At 43.3% G+C, this 23,045-nt stretch overlaps 1 protein-coding gene across 9 annotated transcripts in view; it reads left to right on the top strand.

Moving 5' to 3' along the window:
- LOC147331413 (dedicator of cytokinesis protein 3-like) overlaps positions 1–23,045 on the top strand; it is a 251,942-nt gene that overhangs the window by 112,118 nt on the left and 116,779 nt on the right. For all 9 annotated transcript variants that reach the window (XM_086293683.1, XM_086293682.1, XM_086293678.1 and 6 more), the window contains exons 4-5: positions 6,429–6,484; positions 17,039–17,135. In XM_086293683.1, the coding sequence (XP_086149809.1) occupies positions 6,429–6,484; positions 17,039–17,135 (153 nt within the window). The remainder of the gene's footprint in view (positions 1–6,428; positions 6,485–17,038; positions 17,136–23,045) is intronic.

The raw sequence follows: 23,045 nt of genomic DNA, 5'->3' as shown, positions 1-23,045 counted from the left end.
GGGATGCTTGTTTGAGTTTGTTCAGCCTCATCACCGAACCGATGATGTGTCTACACATAACAGGCAGTTTTAAATTGTATCTTTAGGCACGTTGTTACCATCAGCCGGTCACAAAAACATCATTTGTTCTAATTTCTTTGTTTGAATCTGTTAAAAATACTAAAGATTACACAGTTTGACATAAAATAATGTTTTTGCACTAACCAGGTGATTCCCAAAGAGCTGTTAGTTAACTGGGCACATCTCTGCATGCTGTGCAGTGGCTGCTTAAAACAATCTGAGGAAACTGGACAAGTGGTGGCATGTCAGGCCTAAAAACAGGACCTGAGACATACATCTGGACCTTCAGCTGATCCCTCTGCTGTTCACTCAAAAGAAGTGGTCTCACTGGAAGCCAAGCTCGAGGGAGAGAAAGAGGCCTACCTTCAAATCGTTTAGATGTAGAGAGGATATTACTTTCTAGCTCCTCTAGTCCACACAGCGTTTCAGTCGCTCACTTTAAACACATACACGGCTTAACAAGAGCATCCGTCAGTGTTCTGAGCAGAGAGCACGAAGGAGGTCCAAACTGTTTTACAATGAAAGTCTGAGAAGTCAGGCTGTCCATTAGGAAACGAGGATCGAGTGTTGTAGATGGCGAGATGCTGAATAATTTACAGCAGCAGTAAAAAGAAAAACCCATATTAAACTTTAGAGACACGACTGACTTCTGGTTCCCGTCTCTCTGACTTTATTTAAGCTTGATGTCTGCAGTCTCTGCTGTTTCCGACCTCGTGCAGACCTCGTTTCAGTTCAGAAGCACACGAAGAAACATGGAACTATAAATGTTTTGTGCACCTTTTTCTCATTTGTAAGAAGCTTTAAACGTGCTTTTCTTTAGTGGAGTAAATTTGTGTTAGCAGAAAGTTACAGTTTTTCTTGCCAAGTTAAAAAAAGAAGGGCTAAATCACACTGCTGTGAACCAGCTAAACTTTATGACACGAACGCTCACATGAGCTCTTTTTAAATCGTCAGTGAGATGGAAGCACTTGAGCAAGGCTAAATCATATATAAGTAACAAACCATGAAATTAAATGTGTCACATCCAAGTTATTTTTCACGCAGAACGTCTTGAGCTGCCTCGTAAATAAGCCTCGTTGTACACGCTTGTATAAATGGGGATATAAGCCAACATTGTTTGCATAAACATGCACATTTACACACAATTGCACACACAAATATGGACAATAGAGCACCGTGGTGCTTGTGCTGTTTAGGATAATCAACCATTATTTGTATTTGCTCGGATTTGTCTCCTGGACATCAGTGCGAAGCACAGAATTGGCTCCTGTGTGGCTGAGCAGTAAATATCTGTGAAGGAAGGTGATCATGTCTGATGTCTGCGCAGCCGTCCGCTGTTTCCCTTTGCTTTCAATTTCTTATACCTGATGTTTCAGATTCCTCGTGTCCTATTGGCCTCTGGAAGGCACTCAGAGCACGGGTTAACGTGAGGTGACGTACAGTATTTGGGCCGGAGGCGTGCTGTTATTTTTGAGAGGATGACATTTTTCCTGCAGCCTCGCTCGCCGTCCTTGCGTTCCCCCTGTTGCTCGTCTCTGTGCCTCCGTTTCCTTATTATCCTCTCGTCTCCCTCACTGATCGTCTGTCTTTGCATTCTCTTATTTTTAACACTTCTCGTCTCGTCTGTCTCTTTTTCTTTCTGTCTCTGTAACAAGATGACCTTTTTAAGTGGACCGGTGCTTCAGCGCCATCAGCTAAATTAAGGACAACACTTTGACACTGGGACACACACACACACACACACACACACACACACACACACACACACACACACACACACAGAAAACCTTGTTGCTGTCTCTGCCTAGTTAGCTGTGACAGTGAATGGCTGTTAACAGGTCAGTGCCTTCAGAACACCTCAGGTTCTCCTCTGATGATACCGAGCTCGAAGGCCTCGTGTGAGTCCGTGTGTGCACGTGTGCTTCATCCTTCTTGATGCATGTCTGGTGTTTCCATCCCGCTGGTTTACTGTCACATCAAAGTGGGGCACAAACAGAGGAGTTTTCGGTTTAGCATCATGAGCGTTGTGTGAAGGTGAGACAGCGAACAGAGAGCGAGCGCTGACCTCAGCACAGGTGATGAAATGCTGCTGACGCTGGCAGAGGTCCACATCTGAGCGGGTTCAGTCAGTCGCTGTCACATTTTCTCCTTTATTACAAAGGATTTATTACATCAGGTTTCACATATAAACACACAAAGCAAAGCTTGAAAACAGCACAAAGACACTTTAGAGCAACACAAACTGAAATCAGCTGACTTTACCGTCAAGACACAGAAAGAAATAATTATTTTTCTTTCTATCCGCCCGGCATGGAGGTAACTGAAGAACCTCTGTAATGACATAATTGTAGCTGTAATCTGATTACTGCATTCAGTACAGTAACACAGTTACAGTATATATGACAGGAAATAAGGAAAACCTGAGCAGGTCTACTGTAACTCATGTTCAAATACAGAATGTGCAATACTTGTGTAAATGTTATCCAAAGGTTAAAGCGATGAATCACCTTAAACAGCGCGGTGACAGCAGCTACTGAGTGCTGTGGCTTTTAAATGAGCAGCGGCGGAGCAGAGCTGTGAGGCGGTGCGACTGTGAAGAGCACATTTAGTGTTTATGGCCCTGGGCAGACAGGTAATTGAGCGAGTCCCGGGAGGCCGGACCAGCACCTCTGACCTGCTCCTGTCACATGCATGGCTGCCAACAGTTACTCTATTCGTCTACAGCCCTGTTATTCTCATTTCTTCCTGATTTTATAGGTTTCTCTCCCTCTCTCTCTGTAACACCGTCAGAAACATATTTAGACTTGAATCTGGTCCGCCGTGTTTTTCTATGTGATATTTGACCTAAAAGGTCTTTTGACAGCTGTAGCAGAATCCATCTCTGTTGAAAGAACAAGCAGCTAAAGTGCTAGCTAAGAGACAGCAGGGTTATTATGCATGATAGCAGAGGGCTGCTTTCTTTCCCGACTGCCGGAAGCCTCATTTTCCGAGTGCACATAAGGCACAGACCTGCACACACACAGGAGCTGACATCTTGGCTTCTACGCTAATACCTAACATAGATTTTCTTCATCAGCATGCAGGCTGGCGGACAAGGGAAGAAGTGCATAAACAGGATACAAACCCACATGCATATATACATGTACACCAGGATGCTTAAGAACAAAACAGCCAAACACAAACTGGCACGAACACTTCCATTCCTCAGATAGACTCTGCTCTTCTTCTTCTCTGCTCTTTCCCCATTAAAACATGTAGCTGAATATGAATGAAATCCCCACAGTGTGAAGCCTTCCCTCAGTAGACTGCTGCAACTCCAGCCACACTTTGTAAATTAAACAGTTTTTTTACACACTTGCAATTTACATAAAAATGTTCCCCAGTCACTGGAGATATAAAGATTTTGTGACACAAAATACCTCATTACTTCCACATTTGCAGAAGAATAGGAGAATACTGTAAGCAGCATTTCGAGCTTGTAAAACTAAAATGGGGGAGCCTCGAGCGTCCACAGCAGCTACCTTTCAAAGAGACGGCACCGCCGCTGCAAAAAGTGAAGCTTACTTGTACACTTGAAAGATGAAGGCACCCGCAGACTAAAGCTGGAAATCGGCATCATATATGTTACCCTGCGACTGCGCTGCAGCATAGGCAGCGGGTTTGTCGTGGTCTTGATGAAGACAGAAGATGAATCTGAGGCTACTGAAGATGAAGAATGAGTTTTTATACAAATCAGATTCTGTATTCTGACAATGCAAAGCTGCAAGGTGCAAAGCGATGCACCAGATTTCCAACACTGGCTTCACACTGGTGCTGTAGCAAACCAGCCTGAAATACTAGAGGACAACAGTCCTTTATTGAAGAGGTTCTGTTTTGCTTTACTCACTCATTAGATTTACTGGAGGTGCCAAAACTACTTGGTCAGTCTAGGAAGAAGCTGTGGTTCAGGTTGAAAAAGCAGAAATGTTGCTGGAGGATAGGCCTGTATATCTGTTATGCCTGTTTCATGCAAGTGCGTCAGATTAAGCAACTATACAGATATAGTTTCTTTCCATACCTACGCAGCTACAGCAGCAACAATAACTCCATCACTGACAGTCAACTGAGTTAGTGATGGAACTGAACCAAGAACCAGCGTGCACGTCACTATGCTCCAGAACAGCATGGTTTCCATCCATTAGGCCAAGCTTCACACAATAAACTGATCAGCTGCCGTGCATGGCACTCGCCTTCTTTGTGGGCCCAGGAAAGATTGGGCCTTGCCTTGTGTAACCTGTCTTTATAATTGATGCCAGCGGTTTTAAATGATGATTCTCTCATAATTATGTCGAAGGCCTCAATATTTCACTTAGAAATGTGAATTCTTAGTGCTTTAACCACTTTGGGAAGCCAAGCATGCAGAAGCTTGTTTTCCTAGAAAATGTTGGGTTTTAGTTGCTATGGCCACAGATGCAGAAAAGGAAAGAGGGCACAACTTCTTGAAGATTGCTGAAAAACCTCCACAGAAAGGCTGAAGATGCTTCACCTGCCCTTGGTTCAACGGTGAAACAGTAGAGGTGCACACTGTGCACATCAGGGTTCGGTGAGGGGGTACAGCCGGCTCTGAGACGCAGAACTCTGAACAATATCAATCAAAAGCCAATAAATATGTCAAATAATTTAATGGTCTAACTTCTTATCTTCTCTTTTCTAATCTTAAAGCTACACCCTGAAAAGAAGGGAATAGGAATTTAATATGTGCTTCATATCAGTTCAGGGCCTCTAGTGACTCGATATGTCACATAGTGTGAAAAACAGCCCGAGAATTTAACCCCAGAGGTAGAGCACAAACCTGAAAACAAATAAAATAAATATAAAACAAATAATAATAATTTAAAATTTAAAGACAATAAATTGAATATACTGAAATCTCTCGTGGGACACTTTCCTCACTGGTTGCCTTTCATGCCTGCTGGTTTTGTCTTATTCCAGTTAAAATGATCTCAGCCTGATTTGTTTGGATCAGAGGTTTTTTTTTGCTTTTTTTTCCTCCCTCTTTATTTCTAAAGTTTTGCACATGTAATTTGACATATCAGGCCCAATACAGCAAGTACCAACTGATATAAAGACATATATCAAAACAAATTAGGCCATTAAAATTCAGATGATAACAAAAAAACACGAAAAAAGAAAGGAAAAAAAAAAGGAAGAGAAACAAAAAAAACCCCAACAACAGCCCACGCACAGAGAACAACAACAACAACAACAAAAAACCACAAAAAATAAAATAAATTTAAAAATCAACTCCCTCCCAAAACCATAACAAAATGATCAGAGTTTAAGCTGATTGGTCCAATCAGTGTTGCCCCGGGAACGTCACTGGATCAATGTAATCTCTTTGCAGTGTGATCTTTACTGGACTTTAACACAGTTGAAACAGCTGCAAGTCCAAGCAGTTCATTTTATGCCCATCACATCAGAACAGGTGGAGACAGCGGGACCCAATGTTTCCTGTATAAACCCCACCCTTCCTCAGACCCTGTAGAGTCCTTCTTCATTATATACTTTTATTGTACAGCCCTGACCAAAAGTTTATGATCACCTGAAAATCATATTTTGCATAGTTGGATCTTAACAAGGTTCCAAGTTGAGCTTCAACATGCAGAAAATTTCAACATGCAATTTATTGAAAACAACCTTAAACTGAAGCGGGCTGTTTTACAGCTGATCAAACGTTTAGGACCAAGGAAAGAAAAGCGTCTGGACTTATTTAAGTTGCTTGAAGACGTTTCACCTCTCATCTGAGAAGCTTCTTCAGTTCTAAGGTCAAATGGTGGAGAGTCCCAGATATAAACCTAGTGGGAGTTTCCCCCCAAAGAGGGACAAAGGACCCCCTGATGATCCTCTACCTAATCACATGAGCTGTCTTCAAGCTGTCTTCGCATGAGTCTTCCAGCAACTCAAACAAGTCCAGACGCTTTTCTTTGCAAGCTCCTTAGACTACGATGACCTGGATGACTGAGAACCTTCACAGACGTTTAGGACCACGTGCCTTTAAAAGGCCAAATCTGTGCAAAAATGTGATTCGCTGTCATTTTCTGTCAGGTCACAGTGTCATGACGTTCTGATGGCAAAGGCAGCATGTATTTCTCCTCACTGGAAGATCTCCAATCAAAGACAAGAAGCGACCTGCCTAGCCTGCCATCAGCCTCCGTTATAACTTATTATTGTACACGAATGATTGAGGAGCGTCTCGCTGCTGCACACAGAGGATAGTCTTTACTCTGCATGTCTTTATCGTGATCTGTCTCTCGGTGTTATTGGATGGGAAGTAGACGGTGATTAATTATCTTTCTTCTCTGTTATTTTTTCTGTCTGTGTCTCTCCAGGGAGTTTTTCCTGCCAGCTACGTTCACTTGAAGAAGGCCATCGTCACCAACAGAGGGTAAGTGTGTAAACCTGCGACACTACACTGAGCCTCTGTGAAACCTCAGGCTCGGTTAGACTCACGCTTTCGATGAATTTAACACCTTCACTGACTCCAGCATCATGTTTCAGTTTGAGGGCTGAAAGCAGTCGTGTTGAACATAAAAACAGCAAAAAGCATTTATTGTCCTCTGAGCCTTTCTTTCTCTCCTGTTACTCATTCAGTCATTAGTGTCTCTTTTCTGTCTGAAGAGGATTTTAACCAGAGCTTCACGGACAGAGCGTCGCTAACAGCCTCTGCTGAGAGTGACAATACGTTATACTGCCAAACGTATTCAGTCAGCCCTGCATTTGTTCCAGTCACTTCCACAGGCTTTTAAAATAAATGCAAAGTTTCCTTATTGTCTGACTCACTAATGAAAGCTGCACATGTGGCAGCTAATACCTGCAGGCCAAAACGATCGAGTCTGTTTTTTGTCATAAAGTAGAGAAAAAGTGTATTATTCGTACCACCTGCACATGTGGCGTGGTTTGCAGCACACACATGCACACGGTGAGCCACTGCAATCATCTGTGGGAAACCCAGTCTTGCTTTTAAGAGCACCAGCTCTGCACTTGTTTTCAAGGTACTAATGAGGTTAACATCTTGGAGAAGTTGCCACAGTTTTTCGGTGGATTCAGTCCGAGTCTTCTGCTTGTATGATCCTGGCCTGAGCCTGAGATGTTGATCTGGGCTCTTTGGCGCCCTGCTTCATGCTGCAGGACTTGCTGCTCTGCTTTCAGCTGAAGAACAGTCTTTGTGAGTCTGGCTGCATGTTTAGATCGCTGTGAGTTTGGGGGCCGATCAGACTCCTTCCTGATGGTGTTGTGAGATAACAATCATCGAACATGCCAAAAGCCTTTTGCACCATACTGTATGTCATCATCTTTTAGTCACTCCAGATCTGATCCGATTTGAGTCGCCCTCGTGTACCGAATGTGGGATGATGCCACAGTCGGGTATATTTTATATCCGCAGTGCTGGGAGGCATTTTTCTTCTTCTGCAGCTAAAACTGTTTAGGAGGTAATTTGATGAAATTTGCTTTTCTGTTGGGATCAGTTGTTTTGAGACTCATTCTTTCTAAATAAGGTATAAACCTCCTTTTTTCTCATTTCCTTCCAAGTTCAACTGTACATATTTTAATACATTAGCATAATTATTTGGAAAAGCTTTAAAAAAACAAAAAACAAAACCCTCCAAAATTCAGATTAATCAGCGTTACAGAGCGTGTCGCGATTTGCATAAGAGTTTTTTAATTAAAGGCAGAGAGTAAATTAATTGGAATTAGTGAATCTTTTAGAGTTTCAAGTAGGCCCCCGGGGCAGAGACGGAGAGTTGGTGTATTTTACTGAAGGAAGATGGAGGCTGCTGCATGATGACAAACATAATTAAAGACTGTTGATCAAGTGGGTCTTAAAGCAGCAGAGCTTTCGATGTGCACGTGGGTGTGTGTGAGGGAATAAGAGAATTACACTGTGTGTGTCTTCACTGTACAAACAAATGAGCCATGTTCAGTATGAGTTACAGACACTCAAGGGGTGGTGTAGGTGGAGGCGTGTTGCTTCAGGTACCAATTAAAAGCCGTACTGACAAACAGAATAAAGCTAGTACTTCATGTTTTACCTCAGGGATGATACGCTGGACCGTGCATGCACTTGATTGGTCAGCTCGGCATTACATCAGCTCGTGTTGAGCCAACTTCAACTCTAAGTTTTCTTGCTGGAGCTCCCTGAGCACCACCTGCTCCCTGCTGCACTTATTCTAACTCACTGATGTTTCTTCTCAGTTCACGAGCACTGTGGTAGTTCAGACTGTGTTGAACCTTTACTGTAATTACAACACGGAGAGAACGTTTGGAAGAATGGAACAAAATTTACTGTGAGAGAAAATCTATTTGGTGATTAGACCCCGATGACCCAACGTGTCATTACGGGATCCCAGCGGTGGCAGGATTTAGGACGGGACCCCCGGAATCAGGACGCTGGTGATTTAGATGGAGGCTTGGATGGAGCTCTGAGTGATTCGGGGGAGGCGGAGATGGGGAGGAGGCTGGTTGCACATATGAGAGCCTGAAAGAGAGAATGACAATGAGGACCGAGATATAATGTAATGATGTAAGTGTTGCGTTTGAGAGCGTGGGAAAGTGGAAGTGATGTAAAGAACAGACAACCAGGAAAAAAGACAGACATATAACTTAGGCGTAAGCTTCATATAATTATTGAATTATGTACATCAATGTTTTACATTACTGCATTAAAGAAAACGGGATGTGATCACAGTAACGTGGTACACCCACCAACAGGGCTCGATCGCTGTGATTGGTCTGCTGGGTAAAAGGTGACCAACAAAGAGTTGACCATCCAGCACTGCTCACAGCACCAAGGAGGATGTCTGCTCTGCATGAAGCAGGCAGCAGGACATCTGTACAGTAGATGCTTCTGAGCTTTAGTGAACCTTCTTTTCATAAAACTTCCACTTTTACTGTCCGGTGAGAATCAGCGTAGTCACTCTGCACCCTAGAAAATCTGACAGTGATCTTTAATGTCTCATGTGTTTGAGACGGCACGGAGAGATTTGAATATCCTTATGTAAAAACTGCAGCATGAGGTCAAATGAGTTTAGCGGATTTTAATTTGTTCCTGTGGAGTCGGCCTGCCTGCGTCCCTGTGTCGATCCACCAGTGTGCAGCCTGCAGGTTTGTGCCAGGAAGCTCTCAGAGCTGACATTTACAATTATCACAACCCTGCACTTCATTACTACACATGGAGAGAGAAACCTACTGTACAAGTGCACGCGACACATTTATAGTAACGGTACAAAAAGACTTGAACAGCAAAATGCACCAAAAAAACCTAACAAACAAAAAACACTTGCAGGCATAAAAGAATGAAATCAGGCTCATGTCTGAAGTTAAATGAACACTTTGTGTAGAGCCTGTGTGAGCTCCTCAGTGAGTCTGATCACCTGCTTACTGTTTGTTTGCAGCTCCAGTCAGACCCAGGACCCGACTCTCATCAGGTTTTCTGCACAGTGCATGTGAATCGATTATGAAGTGACAGATTTTTAACTCACCGGATCGTTTGGTCAGTTCTTTTCTGGCATTTTGGCTCCACCTGGACTGACGCGAGGTTTTGCTACATGGAAAAAAAAGTTTGTCCAAATGAATTAAAATGACTGTTCAATAGCAGAAGGTAGCAGCACAATGTTCCTGAGAAGCACTGAAGCATCTGAGGCTGGGAGTTTGTGTGGCTCCCTCTGCAAACAGTCAAACAGGCTGATGGGAGCAGCAGGTCAGTGAAATGCTCTACAGGCTCGTTTTTAATCCTTTATTCCAACAAGTTTAACAAGCAGAATAATTCAAACACTTCAGGCAAGTTCCACTTCCTTTCAAGTTTATGTAAAGAAACAACTGAGCTGACAACTCGGTCAAAACTACCAATAAACTGTCATTAAATACAATATACTCCCAACTGGGTTAGGGTTCATATTTTTATTGGGTTGATAATTTAGATGAAGATGTCATTTTCTTCCCTACAGGTCCAGTATACCCAGACTTTCTCTCTAATATTGAACCTCATGATTAACAGCTGAAAGTAACAGTAGCACGCTCCTGAAAAGCACCGAAGCCTCAAAAAGAAACACAGATGCTGTAAAACGTACATTTTTTGCACCATTTCTTCTACATTTGAAGGTTTAATACGAGGAGACGATCTGTGCTCCACCAAAAACAGAAATACATTTGTTTTACTAGTTTCTTATTACTTTTATGATTAAAAGAAAATAATTTCATACATTGCACAAGTTTTGTATTTGGCAGCAGCAGCATGGTGCTCCAGAGATCAGTGCTGCTATCTTTGAGTTTGAATCTTCCTGCTTGGAGGGTTTCTGCAGATTTCCTTCACACCTGCCTGTTAGCTGGACCTCATTGGTTGTAGGTGCATGTGGTCGCACGTGGACCCACTCTGCTCTGTGTGGACCCACTCTGCTCTGTGTGGACCCACTCTGCTCTGTGTGGACCCACTCTGCACTGTGTGGACCCACTCTGCACTGTGTGGACACAGACTAAAGCTGCACAAATGACAAAACATGCTTATGAACTCATAAATAATGAGTCGGTTACAAAAGACAAATTTTAAAAATGTGCAGTGCATTGTGACGTTGTGAATAAATGGCAGTATGTGCAGTTCACATCTAAATGAATAGTTAATGTTACATGCAGTGCTGCGTGTAACCTCTGGGCGCCGTGAACAGTGTGGACGTATTTTTAGAAGCAGTGTTGCGCTGTTTGCACGGTGACCCTCAGCTCAGCGATCGGTGCGGTGAAATGACGGCCGCCCTGCATTTAACCCCAAGTTAATGTCAGCATACGGAGCTTGATGGTTTTCATCTTTGACGCCAGCTTCATGTTTGTGATCCACAGATGGAAAAGAGCACATGTGTTTAAAAAAGAGAGAAAAGTGCTCCGTGTCTGCACGTGTACGCTTTTATCATTTCTTATCAGAGCCAATCATTTCTTTTTCCTTTCCCACTCTTCTGTCATCCTGCCTCGGTCCATTTTCTAACTTTTTGATTTTGAAGCTGTTTCTTAACAATTCAAAGCACCAAATAAACGAAAATAAGACGCTAAAACCAAATCCCTCGTTCTAACTTTGTCTGAGCTGCTTAAGCACCAGGCTGGATTTACTGTAGCTTATCACGTATCATTTAAGGGACAATTTACTCATTATCCTAACTTAATAATGTCACATTTTCCCATGAATGCAGTCTTTTTGAAAATGCAAAGAAAAGCTTTTATACCAGTTTGGATTCGTGCTGCAAAGATTGTGGAGCATTAAATAAATTTTATGAAGCACAAAAGAACTTCTCATCTTTTCCGTGTTCGCATTTCAGGGTGACTTGAGCTAATGTAAAACCTAAGAGACCATCAACAGTGAGAGCGGTTTGTTGGGTTCAAAGTGTCATCATCTAATAACTGATTAAGCCATCAAGATTCAAATTAGTTTCATTTAAATACTGCCAGTTCACAAGAACAGCCACGAGGCTCTTTATATGTTTAGGTAATGAGCCTACAGGCTTATATGGAAAAACCCATTTGGTGATAGTGGGGGGGGAGAACTCCCTTTCTAGGTGAAAAAGCTTCCAGCAGAACCGAGCTCTGTGAGGGGAGAGGATAACACGAGAGACCACAAACAGCAAACGGGACAAATCACAAACTACGAGACAGAATCACACATTTGCTGGATCGTGTGAGCGCTTCAGTTCGCTGTCTGCTGGGAGTTCAGTAAATAGAGCTTAATACAGCTCAAGTACACAGACTGAGTCGGATGACGCACCAAATCAAAGCAGTTTAATGGCAGGAAGCATGACAACATCCCTGGAGACTAGAAGCTGGTAGTCATGGTGAAACACACCACAGATGGAGGCTCAGCTGAGGCATCCAGGTAAGGTGGAGATGTGGAGGAGGTGAGTTGCATGAATGAGAGTCTGAAATGCAGAATAACAGAATAGCAGTGAGATTTAAAGCACAGGGAACAGAGAGACTAACTGGCTCTCAGAAAACAGGCAAAAAGACTATTGGATCAAAGACGACAGAATTGAGTTTGACAGGGTGGGAAAGCGGAAATGACGAAAGAGCAGCAGCTCAAACACTCAGGGCTGCAGGCAGGTAGGAGAAAACAGAGGTTGGACAGCAGTGCTCTGGTCAGGATGTGCCAGCTATTCCGTTTTAATGGCCAGCAGGGGGTGCCTGCTCTGAGTACAGGAGTCATCCTGCTCCTTGGATCTTTGGCCTCAGTAAAAACTTGATCCTGATCAGTCCTGCTGCTCTCAGCCACGAGGCTTAATTCCTGCTGAATGTCCTTCATTTAGTGCAGTGTGACCCTAATAACCGCAGAGATAACGGCGGAGCGTGTCGACATGCTCGGGTTTGATTTTTGAGCTCAGAGCATCTGACTCACCTGACTTTTCTGTTTAACTAAAATTAAGAAAGACTTTTGTGTCCATACTGTCACCTAGTGCACTGGTGTCCTTCCACTCTCACACATGATATCCATGAAACCAGAAGCTATAACTTAAGATGCACATTTAAGGAAACCAGTTAACAGTTAACAGAGTACTGCAAGAAAAACAATCCCAGTCTGACTTACATCGGCTCATCGCTCCAAAGTCATTGGGGTATTTGTCTCTATCAGCCGTTTGACCCTGGTGGTGTTAGTCTCTGCATCTCCTCCATCACTGGTCGGCCAATCACGACCTTTAAAAACTGATCATTTATGAATTACACGGCTCAGCAGGGTTTTTCAGCTGCTGTGACAGAAAACGTATATAAACACACGCCCGGTCCAAAGCCAAGTTCAGCTGTGGTCTGAGGTGGTGAGTGTTATGGACTACGGTAAGTGCTAAAAGTGCACTTAGTGGCTCTGTTGTTGAGGTCCGAGAGGTCAGGAGCAGAAAAAGCTCCATCGAACCTGTTTTTGCTGGACGCAGTTAGCAGGGTAAAAACATCAGGATGTGTTAGATTACAGGATGTGGTGGGGTTTGATGCACCAGCGATAGAAGGCGGGGGCCAGCAGCTCTTATGTGATGCTGTGTTTGCTGCCAGCAGGTGTAAACAGTAGGCTGGCTAAAGCCGTGTTTATTATCTACATCCGAGCTGCCGGGAGCTGTCAAACTGCTTCATTGGAGGTGGATTCAGATGGGAGCAGTGTGCGCTCGATGTGCCAGTGACATTCAGCTGTCACAGACTGTAAGTGCACCACTGCGTAAAGTGAGAGATGGAGTGCTGCTGAAGTGCTGATACAGTCATTTATGCAGAGGGTGTTGAGAAATGGACTAAGGATACAACCATGAGGGGCTCCGGCATTGATGCTGCTACGCCTCTTCTGACAGCCTGCGATCTTTTAGTGAGACGCACTTTGCCATGCTAATGTGTCATGCAGTTCACTGGAAGCATCATTGAAAATGTTTTCTGTAATGCACAAAAACTAAGAAATAAGAGGCTGGATTGGAGTCGTTTAAAGCAGCCCAGAGAATACAGAATATTAAATCGCTGTAAAGTTTTAAACACAGCTGTGGGGTATGAATATAACCAAAGGATGAAAGACAAAAAGAATTTCCCCCAAAAATCTCTTCTTCTCTCAAGAGTTTCAAAACAGAGGCAGCGAGTGTTTTTAAGAATGAACTGCATGGAGAATAACAGAGAATAATAATAAAGAGAGGCTGTTATGAGACAGCAGATGAAAATATAAGTGGCTTGAGACTGACGGAGAAACACTGTGGCAGCTCGGGGCAGCGATGACTCGGGGCAGAGATAACCAGATGGAGACTAGTTGTGGGGCACGGTGAGAGAGGATATGGATAAAGATTTGCAAACAACAGAAACACAGACAGAGGTCAGGCTAGGAGACAGAAACCAAAGACTGTGGGGATGTGGGTGCAGAGGGAGAAAGAGCACAAAGAGGGAAGAAATGCAGGAGAGAAAGCAGAAAAGGGGGAATAACAGGAAAGGCAACACAGAAGAGGAAGAGGAAGCTGTGAAGAGGAGAAAGAGTAGAATGTGCAAATGGATGATGGAGATGTGCCAGAAAAGAGAGGAGGAGGAACACGAGGCAGGGAAGCGGGAGGAGGGAGCGATTAGGCTGAGTGAAAAGTAGAACAGAGGCGAAGAGGAGGAGACGCGTCTGTGATACAAGTGTAACTAATGTGTGTGAAATCACCAGGCGGCCGCCAGCTACGGCTCAGCTGGGAGATCAGCTAATCTGGCACACTGGCTTTTATTAATTAATCAGTTACTGTATGCGACGGAGGGAAGGGGGGTATGTGAGCAGAGGGGTAAGAAGGAAAGAAGTGCTTCCCTGAGTGAGGGAGGGGCGAGCAGAAAGGTAGCGTGGGATGAGAAGAAGAACAAAAGTGTGTGTGTTGCTTTAATGCTCTTGACTGCAGGCTGGAGACGCAGCTTTCAGTTCTAGTGAAGAAATCCCTGATGCTCAAAACTATGTACAAGTGCTTAGGTGAAACGAGGTCTTTGTCTTCAGCTGCTTTTCTTTGTTCCACCTGAAGACGTGAGCAGGAGGTAGAGCAGGTCATCTACTGATGGAAGGTCGGTGGTTCGATCCCCGGCTGCTCCGGACTGCAAAGAGGCCAAACACTGAACCCGAGTTTCTCCTGAGTGAATGTCAGATAGAAAGACTGAGCTGTGCTGTATAAGGCGCTTGGCAAAAGTAAGACCCATTTTATCCAGGCCACATTTGGAAACAGTAATCCATGCTTCAAAATGCTGCTGCACTTTGCTGCTGGGAGGTGAGGTGAAGGCGCGTTGTCCTCCTATGCATGGGAGGACAATGCATAGGAGGATTGTCCTCCCATGCAAAGGACAGGTTCATTAAACTCAACCTGTCCTTCGTGCATTGTCCCTCAACCGTCCAAGGAATACATCGATTATTTCCTGGAGCTTTCAGCGATTTCTGGACCCTGTGGATTCCTGCCTCATCCCCGTGGTCGGCCTGGATGATGCTCCTTCGTGACATTTACCTCCTGGAACCTGGACTTTATGTGCGTCACTGAGATTTGGCTTTAACACGTGAGTCCAGTATTTTATCCGAACTTTTACCAGCGGCTTGTTCCTATTTTAACACACCGAGGACATCAGGGGAGGAAGAGGTACAGCGGGTGATTTTTTTTTAAAAAGGATTTTAAATGTAAACTGTGATTTTTAGAGTTTTCACCTTCCAGCTTTGAGCTCACATGTTTTGAAGTTAATCACTCTAACTCAGTGATCATTGCTGTTATTTATCGTCCCTCTAAATACAATAAGAACTTCATAAATTACCTTTCAGAACTTCGAGCTGGGACTTTGCCCAACTACGATCATGTTTTTATTGTGGGAGGTTTTAATATCCATGTCTGCTGTCCAGACAAACCTCTGGTGAAAGGGTTTTTAAGCCTGACTCTTTTAATCTGGTCCAGTCCATACCCGGTCCCACACACGAACACGGAAACACACTAGGCTTGGTCTTGTCACACAGTCTACCTGAGTCAGACGTGGAAATATCTGACGCTGTCTTTTCTGATGCTGTTTTCACGAAACCACCGCACATGTTCGCCGCTGTTGGATCATTAACCCTTCCACTGCTGTCCAGTTCTCCTTTGCTTTTAGCCAGCTGTCTGTCCCCGCTGATCTCACTCCCTTGGACACAGAGGACCTCAACTCCTGGTTTGAATCTTCTTGCCTTACTATACTGGACTCTGTGGCACCATTAAAAACCAGGCAGCCCAAGGCTGAAACCGAGCCTTGGTTTAATAACACCACTTGGGCTGTGATGAGGAAGTGTCATAGAGCTGAATGCAGATGGAAGAGGGACAAACTGCAGGTGTCTCTTCAAATCCTAAGGACTGCTGGCGCCTCTATCAGGATATGGTCAAAGAGGCTAAAAGAAAATACTTCTCCAAGATAATTTCCTCCAACAGTCATAATCCATGTGTGTTATTTAACTTAATGACACATTAATATCTGGTGTAGTCCCTGCTAATTTTAAGCATGCATAAGAAACCCGCCCTGGACCACACTGTATTGGCTAACTACAGGCCATCTCCAAGCTGTCTTTTATGTCTCAAATCTTAGAGAAAATTGTATATTCCCAACGGCATCTTAGAGGTCTTTCAATTAGGCTTTAAAAACCTTCATAGCACTGAGTCAGCAGTCTTAAAGGTTTTAATGATTTCCTCCTTTCCTGCGATTCTAGTAATCATGTTGTTCTGGTCCTCCTTGACCAAACACCTGCCTTTGACACTGTAGACCACAACATTTACTGTGGCTTACACCATCTTGCAGACATTCGTGGTACTGCTTTGAATTGGTTTAGCTCTTATCTTTCTGACAGAACTGTTAGTGTTAACCTTTTAGGGCACGAGTCCTTTTCTGCTCCTCTTCAGTTTGGGGTCCCACAGGGCTCAATTTTAGGGCCTCTGCTTTTTTCATTATATTTACAGCCCGTGGGAACCATCCTTAGAAGGCATGTGATATCCTTCCACTGTTATGCTGACGACTGTCAGATTTATCAATGTGCATGATCTGTACACCTGTTTTTGATAATAAAGCTGGCTTTGACTTTGACAGTTTACCTTATTTCATATGTTAGCTCGTGCTTTGTGTTTCCACCTGTGCATGAAGTGTGCTTTGTTGGTACAGGCAGTATAAGTGGATTCTCTTATCTTATCTCTTATCAGAAATCCAAACACAAGATTAGTGTTTGGATTTCTGCTTCACTGAACTGTCAGTTCACTTTAATTCATTAGTGTAGAAACCTGACACACGTAACTCCACACAGTCGCCAAGTTCCTCTGGTGACAAAGCAGGCCAAGCTTTTATTGTCTCTCTTACTTTTACGCGTGTTAACAATTTCACATTTAAAGGCTTTGTACTGTGGACGTGCTGCTCTGTGTGTCCTTAAATCTGCTTCAGTTATGGACATCTGATGCTTGTCCAAACCCAGCAGCTGTGAATTAAATGTGTGTGTGTCTGTTTTCTATTGCAGGCCACATGAGACTGTGGTGCCTCTTGAAGACCCCATTGTCACCGAGGTCACGTCAACACTGCAAGAATGGGCCTTACTGTGGAAGCAGCTCTATGTGGTAAGCAGCGCGGAGCATCCGTGTGCATCGTGCCGCTTTGTTGTCAGGAACAAAGGGAATGCAACAGACCGAGTCCCCCAAAGCCCGACATCTTTAGAAAGAATCCAGTCGCTGCTTAATCTCAGCAAACATCATTATTATCACATGTATTCTGAAGCTGTCCCAGAATCTGAAAGTGCTGCAGTTGTTTTTGTTTTCGTGAAGAACTATTCTTGGAGGTTAACTAAAACTAACCCAGCCTACGGTGTGGGGAGGCCTTCAGCAGCAGTTGGTGCTTGATAAATCTCTGTTTTGAAGAAAGAAATACAAGTAGCTGATCAACCAATCAGAACGCTGCACAGCTGCAAATCTTAAAAACATCTGCTCTTCATTTTTCCCACACCTGGTACAGTTTTTCTTGTTTTGTGGGTTTATAACCAACTAAATAAATGAGAGACTCAGGTTAACTTTACTTTAGCTGGTTTTGTAACGTGGGTTCATCCCAGTTCACACAAAATCTCCAACTCAGATCTTTTCTCTGTGTAAATCGGTGAAAGTGAATATTTTCTGGATGAATTCAGTGGACCAGCTGTGAAAAAAGAAACTCCCGCTGCTGGGATCAATAGCAAAAATAATGCACAATAAAATAAATAAAACATGTTCATCTGAGGATAACAAATAATAATTACTACTTCTTATTGCACAGCTGTGTGAGAACAGAGAAATGGAGGATACTGATTCTGACCTGTATTAAAATAAAAATATTCTCAACCAATCAGATTTCTGAATTGCACCAAAGACCTCTGAATGGGAACACTGACTTGTGTCCAGCCTCGGCCTGTGCTGCCCACAGATTCATGTATTTTTAAGGTGCGATGTTCCTGAGATGTGCCTGGCTCTGAAAGCACAGTGAAGGCTTTCTGTACAAAAGTGCAAAGGCTGCAAGCAGTAACTGTGAGCTCGCTGTCACTCATATCTGCATCACTGTCAGCCAATCAGATTTTTCACTCACTCCACCCCCTCTGTCCAGCCATCAGTTCGTAGCCTTTTTTCGTACTTTTAGGCCATCTGTCTTCTCGCCACTTCCTGTCGCAATATGTGATCGGAAATCCATCTGTCCCTAAACGGATAGAGGGGAAAGTAATCCGTGCATTAGGCCTGGTTGTAATCTAAAACTGTCGCTGTGCTCCGTCTCCTGTCTCTGTTCCGATGGTTATTTTCATCACTCATCTTCCTCGTGTCCTGCCAGCCCCGTCGCTCTGTGCTTTTATTCTGGTTTAACAGACTTTTGTCTTTGCTCCCTGCCAGAGTTGAAGAGATGAAAGACAAAATTGTCATTGTCGGGTTCTGCGTGACAGATTTTCTATTTCCATCCTGACAGATCTGACATTAGCGAGTGTTTTGTCACTGACAAAGTGAATGTCCTCTTAAAGCAGATGAAAATCCAGCAACAAGGAATGCTCGTGCGTTGTGGACGGATGGAGAGATATAGGAGTAGATTAGAGAGAATGACTGTCTTTGTTGCAACACTGTCTGCTTATAGATAAGCACACATGCAGATAATAAATAATAAGCCCGTAAACAGAAAAGGACGTGGAGAGGAGACAGAGAGAGGCATGCCGAGGTCTAAAACGATGAAGCTGGTGCTGAGCATCAGCGCACTGCGGAGCAATTCTCTGGTTTGTTAGAAGGGAAAGATTTTTGGTATTTCATGGGATAACAATCAAATTTTCCATACTTAAAAAATTGCCACCATAAGTTAAATTGAAATTACTATTATAATGTAAATGCCAAAAAACATGACTTGCAGAAAAGAGTGTGCTCTACATGCAGACAGTGGGCACAGTTGGGCCATAATCTGGGCGACTTTTGGCACCGTTCCCTCAGTTAGGGCACTGACGAGTGTTGTGTGGAACAGACGATCTGGACTTTAGATGCCTGCTCTGGAAACTCAGATGTGCCCTAAGTCAGCGGTCTCCAACCTTTTTTGCGCCACGGACCGGTTTATGTCCGACAATATTTTCACGGACCGGCCTTTAAGGTGTCGCGGATAAATATAACAAAATAAAACTAGTACCGGTACCGAAAAAAATAAGATTTATTCATAACACACGTGAAAAGACCCAGGAAAACCGAGTTAACGATAAAAACGATAACAAAATAACGCTGAAAACCGATAAAAACCCTGAAAACCATACATTTCACACCTGAGCCTCAACTCTCGCGGCCCGGTACCAAACGACTCACGGACCGGTACCGGTCCGAGGCCCGGGGGTTGGGGACCGCTGCCCTAAAGGCCACAACGCACCTAATATTTGGACGTGTGGCTGAGCTGAAGCATACACATTTGACTTGAGTCAAGGCAAAATGTGGTCCATGGAAACCAAATTACACCAAAACAATGATTTAGAGCTGGGTATAAGGAACAAGTATCCCCCTTACATGTTGGACCTTTGATGGACCTCAGATATGTTTTATTGCAGGACAAATGTTGAAAGAGGAAATAAAAAATTTGAAGATGCTGTAAAATCCTATTCATTATTAACTAGCAGCACTTTTCCTGTTAATGGTTATTGTTTTTATAACAGTGAGTTATCTCATGAACCAATGCAAAAACATGACGCAAAGACAACCATGACGTGAGGAAGTCTGTATCATCAGTAGTGAGGATGTGTGAGTGGATAAGTGCTGCGCTCCAGAACATCGGAGCCGCAGTTTAATAGAGAAAAAACTAAACCAGGTGCTTCCCGTTGTCCTGATGGTGTGCATCACCCACCTTCTGCAGTAGAGAGGAATAAAGAGAAGTAAGGAGAGCAACCAGACCATCACAGTGGAAAAAAATCCAAGTGCAAAACACAAACGGGCTGCGATCCAGGGTCTCCTGTCTGCTAAGCTCCCTCCTACCTCCTAAAGCAGACTGTGCAGCTCTGCAAAGCTGTTATCTCTCAGCAGCCAGAATCGCTGCGGACGCACCGACACCGATAGACACCTTGCACTTAACGGTGAAACACAGGTGGCGTCTGCCAGAACGGCGCTATGTGACGCCCGGGGAATGTGCAAATTTGCCAAAATGCTGCCTGGAAGCAAAATGCTGACACACTGATGTCAGAGCCCACTTTAAGCATTTTCATATTAATTTAACGTTTTTCTAGAGCTTGTACAAAAATATAATAATTGGCAGTGAGTCATAGAAACCTGTGTGACTCCCAGTTCACATATTTGTGTGTATACTTGTTTTTTTCCCTCTCTCACATCCACACACACACACATAAAGATGCTCAGACGTGGCTGTCATCACTGCACGCATGAATAAATGCAGAAACATCGACATGCTGAAGTCTCAGTAAGTGGACATTTGGTGGGTCTGCAGTCTGTAGAGGTGACAAATGCAGCAGAGCAGGGAGGCCAAGACACACACACACACACGCACACGCACACACACACACACACACACACACACACACACACACACACACACCCCTCTGTGAACACACACCATCTCCTGTGCCCTCTCTCTCTCTCTAGTGTATCTCTCCAATTGCCCTTTGCACACAGCCACAGGCAGTTTACACATTGGTGGCGAAAGTGTGTGTGTGAAAGACGAACCCTAAGACAGTGTGTTAGAGACTGAATAAATAAAAAATATGAGAAAGAAAGCGAGGGCTCGGAGGGGAGAAGGGAAAAGGAGAAAGCATGTGAGACTGAATAAGAGATAACAACTGACAAAGGAGAAATGGAAGATTGCAGCAGAGTGAAGAGAAATACTGGGTTGGCTTCAGTGCTGTGTGGTACTAAATGCATATCAGAGTGGCAGATTATTGGATGCTCTGAGAATCAAGAAACATGGAAACACAATAACCAGTAATTAAACAAGCAAAAAGTGTCAGTGTTTACATGAGGAAAGAAGTTACGGTGCTACAGGGTCACACAAAGTCACATTTAAATTCTTTGCCCTGATGTGATCTTTGGCTGCTTTCTTTATTTTGAGTGTCAGATTTCTGTGTGAATTGGATGTGGTTCAATTCAATTCAATTTTATTTATATAGCGCCAAATCACAACAAAAGTCGCCTCAAGGCGCTTCATAGATACAGAGAAAAACCCAACAATCATATGACCCCCTATGAGCAGCACTTTGGCGACAGTGGGAAGGAAAAACTCCCTTTTAACAGGAAGAAACCTCCGGCAGAACCAGGCTCAGGGAGGGGCGGGGCCATCTGCTGCTACCGGTTGGGGTGAGAGAAGGAAGACAGGATAAAAGACATTGTGTAAACTGGTACCGTGTCACTTCAGTGTTCCTCAGTTTCTCAGATCCATCTGTTATCGTCACATCTGGTTATCACTGCTTTTTTTTTGCCTTTGCCACTTTCCTTGAACAAGTCGAGGCCCAAAGACCTCCAGGAGGTCTGGAGAACTGTTGCTCAAGATACTCTGGCTCCTCGGAAGCTAATTAGAAGTCAATGAAGTCAATGAGAGGTGACTCAAGACTTTTGCACAGTACGGTGGCTGCCTTACGTTAATCACTGGGACTAAACCCAAAGTACCCCGAAGTCACTCTTTGTTGCTGTTTCACAGCTCACTGAGCTCACTGCTCGAGACTGCCCTCTGCTGGTAGTTTTGTGCAGAACAGTAAAACATTGGTTTACAGTTTTTTACAGACGCTAGGACACATGTCTCAATACTTAGGTCACGTTTGCAAAACTCTTCACACAATCCTTCTAACTGACTGTCAGCTTGGCAAAGCAGTTCATTTCACATTCAAAATGCACTACAACTACCAAAACACTTCATTCAGGTCTCAAATAAACTCATTCTTCCAGAACACTAGCAAAGGTTGACAGCCGACAAACACACTTTGTCACCCACAAAACAATGACCTAAAAAACACTAACAACATGTTACACAGTGTTTTCTTGTGTAAAACAAGGACACATCTCTGTTTATAATTTCAATATATGTTACTGGAATGAATCAGACATCATGCAGAATTCGTTAATATTTGTTTCTGTATTTTTATTTTTTTGCACTAAGTAATCCCAAAATACAAGAATTTGTATACACACCATCCACTGATACACATACAATAGTAATGCTAATCTACTCCATTTCTGGCTGGGTCCATGTTTACATCACAAAAAAACCTATTCAGCAGTTGTCTCCTTTTGTAATGAAATTGAAGGAGTAACATCTGTGCAGATGTTCATCTACAATGAGAATCAGCTGTGGCTGGTTAAACTGCATTTTTAGATTGGAAATATGTTTCAATAAAATATTGCTGTTGGATTTTGCTGTCTTATTCAGTTTTGCATTGTGTTATTGTTTTGGCCATAAGTTTAACAGTTTTGAAAACAGTATGTAAGCACATGCAAAATGTCCTGTCCGTACAAAGAGTTTTGGCAGTTGTTGTGTCTGAGTGAGAAGATAATTCATGAAATTTGAGAGATGTAGTCATTGAATGCATTTTGTGCCAAAACAATGATAACTGGTCCTCAGTTTAGCCCACATAGACTTCTGTTGTGCTCACTGTGTGAGGAGTTTTGCAAACGTGACCTAAGTATTGAGAAATGTGTCCTAGCGTCTGTAAGAAACTGTAATAGATAAAGGAGCACGTGGTCACTCTTTTTGATGATATTAGAAGTCACACCAATCGGATTCTAAATATCCTGGTATCCTCTAATGCAACAGATACTTTGCATACAGTTGCATAATGTTTTTTACTTAATTATTATATAATTGGAGATTAGATTAGATTAAACTTTATTAGTCCCTCAGGTGAGTTCCTCCAGGAAATTCTTTTTCCAGTAGCACAGCACCGACAGAAGTTGCAAAACAATGTAAGCAGAAATAGAAATATATCATATATACACATATATTAATACAGAGTGTATAATAGCGATAAATAGGATAATAGGAATAACCAGGGAATTGCACAT

The sequence above is a fragment of the Aulonocara sp. 'chitande type north' Nkhata Bay genome, linkage group LG5, assembly GCF_057382095.1.
Source record: "Aulonocara sp. 'chitande type north' Nkhata Bay isolate Kocher_YH1m ecotype deep benthic linkage group LG5, A_spYH_male_GT1.1, whole genome shotgun sequence".
Taxonomy (NCBI): Eukaryota; Metazoa; Chordata; class Actinopteri; order Cichliformes; family Cichlidae; genus Aulonocara; species Aulonocara sp. 'chitande type north' Nkhata Bay.
This window is presented reverse-complemented; position numbering and strand designations above follow the sequence as displayed.